The sequence below is a fragment of the Lipotes vexillifer genome, unplaced genomic scaffold (genome assembly GCF_000442215.2).
Source record: "Lipotes vexillifer unplaced genomic scaffold, Lipotes_vexillifer_v1.1 scaffold149, whole genome shotgun sequence".
NCBI lineage: Eukaryota > Metazoa > Chordata > Mammalia > Artiodactyla > Lipotidae > Lipotes > Lipotes vexillifer.
This window is the reverse complement of record NW_006779962.1, coordinates 2,389,210-2,399,408: the sequence shown is the minus strand read 5'-3', so window position 1 is coordinate 2,399,408 and position 10,199 is coordinate 2,389,210. Positions and strand designations below refer to the sequence as shown.

Here is a 10,199-nt window from a genome sequence, read left to right as displayed (position 1 = left end):
CAGCAGGAGAGAACTTGCCAAACAGCCAGCCAGTGCAGACCCCAAGTCTCAGGAAGGCTTCCAGGGGCGCCGCCTCCCTCCGCCAGGGCTCTTTGGGGCCACACTCAGCCCGGGGGCTGCTCCCTGTGGGACACCAGCGGGCAGAGAGGGGGCCAGAGGAAGCTGGACCTGGCGGGGACGCTGGTCCACTCATAGGGGTCTTAAGTTGCCCCTCTGCGTTGCTCCACACCCACCAACTCCCCCACCCTCTCTTGCTCTTCTCATCTCTTGCCAGGCATCGGCAGGTCCCGGAAAGACCCCGTCCCCAAAGCCCCTGTGGCCTCTGTGGCCGTGAGCGGGGGGGACCCCGCCACTCCTGCCCCTTCCACATCCACTGCTTGGGCCCCCATGGCCCCCAGCACCCCACAGCCCACAGGTGGGTGCCCAGCTACAGCCCCAGCTGCCCTGCCCTTTCCCACTTCTGGCCCGAGTCCCTGCCTCTCTCTGTGATGTGCGATGATGTGGGAGCATCAGCCCTGGGGAGGGCAGGGGCTTGGCTTTTAGAGTAGAGGATGCTAGATCCCAGAGCCGCAAAAGCATGGCGCCAAGAGCCCTCCGGGCTGCCTGGACACACCTGTCACTGGGCCCAGCCAGGGCATACAGGGCTCCCATGAAAGTCCTGCATCCTCTTCCTGCTGCCCACCCCCACCAGGGCACTGCTCAGCCTGGCCAAAAGGCGGGTGACCTAGCAGGGGGCGCCCAGGGGAGCCGGCCCAGGCCCCGCCCCCACCAGCCATCCTAGCCCGGGCTCTGCCCCCTGCCCATCAGCAGCTGACCCCCAGGAATGGACAGTGCAGGGTTAGCCAAGAAGGTAGACTCCTCAGATCAGCAAGGCGGAAGGGAGCCTCTGAGCTGGCGTTTTCAGACTCTGGGCTGCTGGGCCTTTCGGGGCGGGGCCAGGCCAGGGGTGTGTTCAAGGCTTGGGGTGCTGGGGTGGCCCCCTTGTCTCACCTGGCCTCACTTGGGGCATCCCACCGGCTCCTGCCTACCGCGAGTGCCAGGAGTCTTAAAGGACTCATCCCTCCCAGAGGATGCCGGGAAGATGTGGCCAAGGTCCCCGGTCCCCAACAGTGTGCCCCGCCTCTGCCCCACCCCCTCTGCAGGGAGGAGGTGGCGGGGTAGGGTGCCCCTTACTCCTTGGGCAGTGCCGTGCCCCTTCCTCTCTCTGACGCTCATGGACCTTTGGAAGGGTGGCGTTTCCAACGGGCAGAGACCCCTCCGTCCCCTGGGGAGGGATCCCTGACACTCCGGCTCTGGCCTGTTGGGGGTTGGTGCTCAGAACGCTCCCAGCCAGTGAATGCCGTGGAAAATGCCCAGCTCCTCCACTGGACCAGAGGGTATCACATCACACTTCTTTTCTTTCTACCTCCTTCCCTTCTCCACGGGAGACATCTGCAGGGGGCACGGGGCTAGCTGGGAGATTCGAGGATTTCAGGATGGCCTCTTGGCCCAGGAATCCTGTCTGGGGTGGAGGACATGTGTCACTCTGGAAATCCGGGCTCCGGACACAAGTTGGTCCAGCCCCCTGAGACTTGCGCTTTTTTTGCTAAGCTTGTGATGGGCACACGGGACCAAAAATAGTCGTGGTAGGTCCCGTGTCTGCCTGCAAACGGTGATCTGTCTGGGTGGGAGGCCAGATGCTCAGACACACACATTGAGGAACCCGGACCCCGTTTCTGGAGCTGCTTCTGACGTGGTACGAGGGGTGCAGACTGCAAAGCTAGGAATTAAGGAAAGCATCAGAGTCAGGGCAGTGAGCCTGGACGAGAGAAGGTTTGAATCGTGAGGGTCCCCAGGACTCAGGTGGTGAGAAGGACGTGCCCCTCCCTCCAGGCAGGACTGTCATTCAATGGGGTCGTGGTCCACTTTGCATCCTGAGTCCAGTGCCGGGCTGCAGGCATTAAGAGAAAAAGGCGGCTGCGGTGGCGGTGTGACAGCCGGTGACCTGAGTGTCCCAAGCCTTAGGGGTCATCAGTTCTCTTTAGCAACCGAAGCCTCTGCCTGGGCCCCCATTCCCCCCACCCCACGAATCATGACTCTCACTGCAGCTAGTGGAGCTCGGACGTCTCCTGGGCCAGTAGCTTGCACTCTATTCCTTGCTCTCAGCCCCATGAGATGGGGCTGTTATTTTCCTAGTCCCGTAGGTGAGGATATGAAGGCTTAGGAAAAAGCAGCTGGATTTTTATGGTATGTAAATTATACTTAATAAAGCTGTTCTAAAAAAAGAAAAAAGAAGCCGTTGCTCAAGGTAACAGGCAGGACCTGAACTCCGGGCTCACTGACTCCCGATGCTTCCTGCCCAGTCAGCCACCCAGTGCCACGGCCCCAAGGCCTCGGGGGTCTGGGAGGTGGTGCCGCCTTTAAGACCTGGCTTCTTGCACAGCTCCCCAGTTCCGAAGGAACAGACGGGGCCTCCATCTGGCCTTGGCAAGTGACACGGGTCATTGCGAGAAGGTTCCTCCTGCATACCTGAGCCTGTCCCTGGAGAGCCCAGTCTTTTCCACCCCCAGGCCCCCATGAAGGTCCTGATTCTCTCTGGGTACCTCCCAAGAAATGCTTCAGGCTCTCTGGCCCAAGTCCACCTGGGCCCTTGAACCCCTGGCCCAGATGTTTCTCCCTTCTGCCAGTGTCAAGCTGGGCAGGGGCTGCCGGCAGAAAGGCTGTTCGAGACCACTGACCCTCTCCCCAGCTTGGCCGCCGAGGGTGGTGGGAGAGAGGCTTCAAAGCACAACGCCTCCAGGGCGGGTTTATCGCGGCCCTAATTAAGCCCTTTGCCAATTTGGACACCAGCAACCTCTTCTCATTGAACATCGCATAAATGTCAATTTCACGTCCAGAGGCTCTTGGCTCCCAGCTGGAAAGTCTCCCACACTTCTTAGCTGGTAGATTTTCTTTTTCTTTCCCCACCAACCGGCATCGTGCGTAATCCCTTTAAGAAGCGGAAAAAATCCGATTTCTCCCTTGTCCCTCTGGGTTTGTCCTTAGAAATTCGGCACAGAATGATTCCTTGCCTTGCCAGCCCTACCTGCGTCCCCTGCTGTGTGTCCAGTTAGTCTTGGAGATGTGCACGGTGGCATTTGGGGGCTGACTCATGTTGGGGTCCCTGGTGAAAATGGGCCCAATCTAGGGGTCAGGGAGGATGCTCCAGTCCCTGGATTGGGGTTGGACAGGAAGAGGACCCTCTGGACACGTTTGATATCTTAGCCAGAACACATGCCCCCTTTACAGCCATTGGCCAGAGACTTTAGCGCAGAGAGGTCTGGGCCCAGATACACGGGACTTGATCTAACTCTAGCCTTCAGTGTGAACGGGGGCCACACAGGGAGGGAGATTCAAGAATCAGGTATCCCGCTGAAGAAAGGACTGCCCAAAGTGCGCAGATTCTCGGGCATGGGTCCCGCTTCCACCCGGTGTCCGTGTGCCCTTCATAGGCTGCTGTAGTGTAGACGCTGCCTCTCCTGTAGATTTGAACCCAGTTCTGTTTGGCCAGCGTAGGCAGAGCCGCTTCTTATAGTTCTGCTTCTTGTAAGGGGCCTGTATGCGGTGATGCCTCAGTAGGTCCCCAGAATACGCCCAGCCCCAGCCCCTTGCATAACTTGGTTTCTCCTCTTCTTTCCCCTAAGAGTGGATCAGGCCATCTACCGCTGCCCCGCTCTGGGCGAGCGCCCCCTGGCCCCAGGTGTCCTCCAGTGCAGAAGGTATGGGGAGCGGGGAGCTCCTTCTGAGGCTAGTGGAGGGAGCAGGGGCACGGGGTGGGGACGCAGGGTGGCAAGGGGCCCAAGGGCGCCGCGGGGAGGGGCCTTGGAGCTCTGCCTGCCCCTACCCCCAACTCTCACCTACTTAGCCCGAGTGATATCACCACACCCGACCCTTTTCAGTCCTATACTCTAACCCTAACCCTAAGCCCCAAGGGCTTCTGAGGCAAGTGGAGACCCTGTCCTGATAACAGTAACCCTCTCTCTCCCACCATCGTGCTCACAGGACACCCTGGGCGAGGTGGAGCTCAGGGTCAGAGAGGGCTTCCTGCAGGGGGTTGGCTGTGAGTAGATGAAGGGGGAAGGTAGCCTTCCAGGCGGCAGGACCAGCTGGGGCAAAGGCTTGGCGGTGGGATGGCAGGGAGCAGCCGCCTGACCGAGCGAGATGCGGGGAGGGGTCGCGGAAGGCACTGAGACCAAGCCCAGAGCCTCATTCTCCCACCGCAGTGGGAAGAAACACGTGGGGGTCCACGGGCTCATTTGTAGCCATCGTGGACACACCCAGGAGGCACACAGGGCCTGCCTGAGTCTCCAAGATGGGACGCTGTCCCCGGTCCCGGCTCACGGTTCCCTGGACGTTAAGCCCTAATGCCTGGCTTAGGCAGCAACCCAGCCCACACCTCCAGTTCCCCTCCCGCGCCAGCTGTGAGTGGTGAGCAGGGCTTTGGGCGCCCCCTGCTGGCAAGCAGTTCCGGAGCCGGACCCACAGCGGTGAGGGTCTGCAGTTCCCAGCAACCTGGCCGGCCTCTGAGTCAGGGCGTCCTCCCCGGAGAGCCCGCTGGAGCAACCACTTCCCGGCCCTGGACCCACTGGGGCACGACAGCCTCCCAGGCGGAAGCCGAGGAGACCGTGGCATGCTCCCCCGCAAATTCGGGGCTGGGATTCTGGGCAGTGGAAGGCAGGGCAGTCTGTGCTCATGTCTGGACGGCACCTGCCAGAGGGGAGTCCATGGACGGTAAAGGACTCACTCTGGCTGGAGCAGGGAGCTTGCTTCAGAAAGGAAGGGAGATGGCCAAATCTCGAATACCAGCTACAGACGCTGGATGTGATGCTGCCGGGAGTTTGGAGAGGAGAGGGGACAGCAAGAGTACCAGGGTGTGCAAAGCAATGTTTTCAACCAGTCAAAAAATTGTCCAGCTTCAGCAAAGTATTTAGCACAATATGAGGGATGCTGCAGATAGAGAATACTTTGGAAGGATTCATCCAGCTGGATGTGTAGATGGTGTCCAGGGCGGGACCAAAGGCAGGCCTGGTTCTGCGTGCTCCTGGTTGTGCTGTGTCGTCTCTGAGCAGGTGACAAAGCTGCTCAGAGCTTTTGCCCAGGGCACCTTGGGAGCCTGTGCTGAGCTTTACCTCGACCAGGACAGCCCACCCTGGGCAGCTGGACCACAGCTGATGAAAGAGCTTCTTTCTCATCTCTCCAAGCTGCGGGCACCTCCGCTGCTGCCCCCGCCCCTGCCAAGGCCTCCAGACTTTTCCAGCTCAGGCCCAAATCTCCTCAAGTGATGCCTATTGAAGAATTCGAAGGTAAGAGGAAGGCCCCGGGGCTGATCAGCCCCTCCTCCGGCCCCTCTCCCCCCACCTCCACTGGAAAAAACAAAACAAAACAATGCAGTGCGTGTGGACAGATGCCCCCTCCCCGAGTAGCTGGGTCAAGGTGAAACGGAGCCTCTCTCGCCTCCAGTCCCCCCTCCCCAAGGGAGCTGGGAGCAGGTATGAGTCAGAAGTACAGCGGGCTAGCACAGGAGCTGCCAGGAATAGCCGGTCCTGGCTTCCCTGGGAGGTGTGGCCTAGGGGCTCGTCTTGGCTGAAGCAAGATCTGGGACACAGGGGTCACTGACAGTACTCCTTGGGACACCTGGAAGATGCCTCACCTTCTCACTGTCCCTGGAGGGACAAGGTGAAGGGGACGGGCCCAGGAGGCCATGGTGTGGGAATGCTCACCATCTCCTCCTGGGCACATGTCAGAGGCTCATTTCTCCAAGGTCTCCCATGCCCTTGACCCTGACATCTGGTCAGTCCCTCCTTCTCACATCACAAAATGGGGGTTGGATCCTCTAGAGATACACAGATGGTGTCTCACAGAGGGGGGGCTGGCATCCTTTCTTGTTCAAGGGGGTGTTGAGCCTCTTAGGAGGGACACCAAGGGATGCCCCCCTCTGTGGCAGGGAAGGTGACCCTCCTCACCAAACCCCGCCCCTTGATGATGTCATGGGAGCCACCTCCAAACCCCGGGACTTTGCCCCAGGTGGTCACAGGTGCCTCCAGTGAGAGTCAGAAGCTGGGCCAGGGCTAGGAGGAGTCAAGGTGAGATGCTCGGGGCACAAACCTTAAGGCAGCACTCACTCTCAGGGTCGTACAAGAGCAGGCCCTCTGATGCCAATGAGATTTGCAGAACAGCTCAGGCTGCAAGAAAGGGTCCTGCAGGTGGGTGTTTTCCTCCCAACCAACTTCCAAAGCAGCATGGGGAGGAAGCTCCTGGTCCTTTCCATCCTCTCCAGCGTTCATGCATGCGTCTACCGTTCATTGAATCACTGGGGTACCGTGGTGAACGCCATGAACCCAGGCATCGCCCTCCCTGAGCTCACGGTCTGACGGCATGACCCATCTTCCCTGCATGAATCATGTCTAACCACCCCCAGCATCATGAGGGCCTCCCTCCAGAAAGCACTTTGCCCTGGTACCCGGCCAGGCTTTTAGCGGATGCTGCCCACTGGCCCTCCCTGGTGCCCTGTCCATGGGGCCAGGTGGTAATCTGTGAGCTGGGCCTACGCTGGTTCTCATTCGGGCTCAAAGCTGGCAGGCCCATCTCTCCCCACATGGTACAGAAGTGTCAGAGACCCAGGGCATCGTCCTGTGCCAGGTCCTACCCCTGGCCTCAGTTTTCCGGAATGCACCAGGGAGGGGGCAGCGAGAAGGCACACTTTCCATTTGTTCTCTGACCCTTGGTGTTTCTCACGTGACCCTTGGTGTTTCTCACGTTTGGCCGCGGCCCAGACTGCGAGTGCTATGGCCACTCCAATCGCTGCAGCTACATCGACTTCCTGAACGTGGTGACCTGCGTCAGCTGCAAGCACAACACACGAGGTCAGCACTGCCAGCACTGCCGTCTGGGCTACTACCGCAACGGCTCCGCGGAACTGGACGACGAGAACGTGTGCATTGGTGAGCCCTCGGCTGGGAGGCGGGGGCCCCGCACGTGAGTGTGTGGACCAGGGTGCAAGGCGGAAGAGCAGCGTTAGACGGGGCCTGGACACCCCTGCATTGGAATCCCCGGGGGAGGCTGGGGAAATGCCAATTCCAGGGCCCACTCTATATACAGAAGCCTCCAGAATCCGCTCTATTAATAACCTACCTCCCCATGTGGTTCTCCCTGCACGCACTGGCATTTCAGAACCACTAGTTCCAGTCAAAGACAGGTTCTAGGGCTTGCCTGGCTGTGTGCCTTTGGGCAATTCTCTTCCCCCCTCTGGGGCTGTTTGTAAAATAGGGAGGTGGATCAGATCAAGGGTTTTCAACCGTTTTGGGGGGGGCTGAAGCTTTTCTTCAAATGAATTCTTTTCTCACGCTTTATATGCCCTCCACCCGCAGTGGGCAGACGGTTGGCTTTCTTTAAACTCTGCTCCAGGACTGGCTTTTGGGATAAAGAAGGAAATCTATAGGGGCCCTGGGCCCAGGCAGAGGCAGGCCATCCCAAAAGACCGAGCATGTGGCCCACAACCAACACCCACTAGTCTGGAAGACGGTCTCCAGTAGAGGCCAGTTCTCAGCCCTCGGATGCCCAGCGCCTTTGGGAACCCATTGCCCATCCCCCGCCCAGCAGGCCAGCCCAGGCTGTGCACAGGAGGGGCTGCCCGCAAAGCTGCAGCTGTCAGTCTGAATTATGGCAGCGGCCTTCAGATAATTTCATCACAACTCTAAAGTGATCCCAACGGAACTGTGCTGCCCATGTCACACCAGCCAGCAGCAGGGACAGGGCAGGGCCTCTGGATCCGATTAGAGGCGTGCCTCCTCCCCCAGCGCCTCCTTTTGCCTTGCCTGTCTGCCTCCGCCCCCCACCCCCGGGCCCGGCACTAGGCGACAAGGACTCCCAGAGTGGGGGCTTTCGGCTTCTCCCACGGAGCAGGGCGAGCTGGAGGCCTCTGGGGCTGCTCCTCCACCAGCCCTGGAGAGGAGCTTCGGAGGCCGACTACACCCTGCCCCCTCTGCACACACACCCCAGCCCCCAGGACGGATGGCCGGTGGCCTCTGCTGAGGCTCCTCCCACCTGTCAGTCATAGCTCTTCGGAGCCGGGAGGGATCAGCGCCCGTTCCAGTTACAGAAGCGGAGACGCAGGCCCAGGGACGGGAAGGGGCTGGTCCGGGCCACGCAGCGCCAGGGCCAGAGAGGGAAAGGGGCTTAGTGGATGTGAGAAAATGAACTGTCCCCTCGAGATCTGGACGCCCCAGGCGTCACCACCCCGCCGTCCAGCGGCGGGTGCGGAGATCCGGCTGGGACGGTTGCCGGGGCCGGGCGGGGTGGGTCCGTGCGGACGGCGCCCACACGTCGCCCCTGATCGCTCGCCGTGCGCGTGTCCCTCCAGAGTGTAACTGCAACCAGATCGGCTCCGTGCACGACCGGTGCAACGAGACCGGCTTCTGCGAGTGCCGCGAGGGCGCGGCGGGGCCCAAGTGCGACGACTGCCTCCCCACGCACTACTGGCGCCAGGGCTGCTACCGTGAGTGCGCGCCGCCCCCCTGTGCGGGGCCGCGTGCTGTGGGGCCCGGGGCGGGGCGTCGAGGCCGCCCAGGTCGGGTCCGGGTCGGTGGGTGGGTCCCGGTCGGTGGGTGGGTCCCAGGGGCGGGACCTGGCGCGTCCGGGGCGGGGCCCGGTGGGTGGGCGGGACCTGGTGTTGCCCGAAGCCGGTTCCGGGTGGTGGGCGGGGCCTGATGCTAGCCGGTGTAGAGTTGGTAGCGGGAAGGGGTTTGGAGGCCAAAGTGGAGCCGGGGGTTGGCTGCAGTTGGCTGGAGGCGGCCGGATTTGCGGGGAGGGAGGGAGGGAGGCAGTCCGAGGAAGTGAGGGGCTGGCGGAGACCCGACGTTAGCCACGGCAAGAGGGTGGAAGGGCGCCCCAGGCACGTGGAGCAGCACGTGCTAAGCTCTGGACGGGAGAGCAGGTGCGTCTGAAGAACCGCACCAAGGCCAGTGCCGGGGCCGGAGCTGGGAGAAGCCGGGCAGCGGCGGGAGGGAGGCAAGGGCCCGGTCTCGCGCGGCCCTAGGTACCATCCCTGCCGGGACTCTTCGCGCCAATGCGCCCTGAGCCTCCAACACCCCCTGGTCCGGGCCGCACCACCAGTGTTCGCACGTCCCAGGGGCTGAAGCTCCAGCGCGGGGCGGGTGAGGGAGGGCTGGACCGGGCCGCCACCCGAGTTAACCGCCCCTCCGCCCCGCAGCCAACGTGTGCGACGACGACCAGCTGCTGTGCCAGAACGGCGGCACCTGCGTGCAGAACCAGCGCTGCGCCTGCCCGCGCGGCTACACCGGCTTGCGCTGCGAGCAGCCCCGCTGCGACCCCGGCGCCGCGGACGGCGGCCTGGACTGCGACCGCGCGCCCGGGGCCGCCCCGTGCCCCGCCACGCTGCTCGGCTGCCTGCTGCTGCTGCGGCTGGCCACCTGCCTGGACTGCTGAGACCCGCGGAGAACCCCCGGCCGGGCGGGGGGTGGTGGTGGTGGAGGCGGTCCGTGCGCCCCGCCGCGCCCTGCGCCCCGCGCCCGGAGAGCCGGGAGCCCGGGGGCCGGCGTCGGAGGCCCGGCGGCCAGAAGGGTGCGGCCCGAGCTGCTCCCAGGTGCTACTCAGCAGAGTCCTCTCGCCCCGTCCCCCCCGAAGTGGCACCTGCCCCCGCCCCGGCGCTGCGGCAGGGGATGCTGTGTGGTCGCGGCCCCAGCGGCCCGCGATTTCGGTCTTAGTTTTTCTTTTATATTACCCACCGACCCTTTCCTTTTTTTTTGCTGGCGGTGAGACAGGGGGGTGGGAGAAGCGCTGTTCATCCCAACAGCCCCAGGTCCTGCCTCCTGCCTCCCTCTCCCCACCCCCACCCCCACCCACACACACACACACACGACTGTTGCAGACACCCCCTGCGCCTGTCCCTGGCTCACCATCAGCCAGCGGACCCGAAAATCCAGTTGCCTACACCTCTAGTCGCTGACTTGATTCTCTTTTCTATTCTTTGTTTTCCCTTACAACCCACGAGACCCCAGGCCTTTCTAGAGGCCTGGTGACCAAGGAGCTCGCTGTCTGGGGAAAGGGAGTTAGGAAGGAGGGCTGGGAGGGCTGGAAACTTCCTTTTGTAGAGAACTATTTTTGTTTGTATTAACCGCCCCTATAAGGAGGGACAAGAGTGGGGACGCTGGACACCACGGGGG

General features: G+C 62.0%; 1 protein-coding gene across 1 annotated transcript in view; it reads left to right on the top strand.

The window, feature by feature from the left end:
• Window positions 1-9,462, top strand: part of NTNG2 (netrin G2) — a 71,324-nt gene extending 61,862 nt beyond the window's left edge. The window contains exons 5-7 of the mRNA XM_007453113.1: window positions 6,792-6,959; window positions 8,378-8,512; window positions 9,227-9,462. Coding sequence (XP_007453175.1) covers window positions 6,792-6,959; window positions 8,378-8,512; window positions 9,227-9,462 — 539 coding nt within the window. The remainder of the gene's footprint in view (window positions 1-6,791; window positions 6,960-8,377; window positions 8,513-9,226) is intronic.
• Window positions 9,463-10,199: the final 737 nt, after the last annotated feature.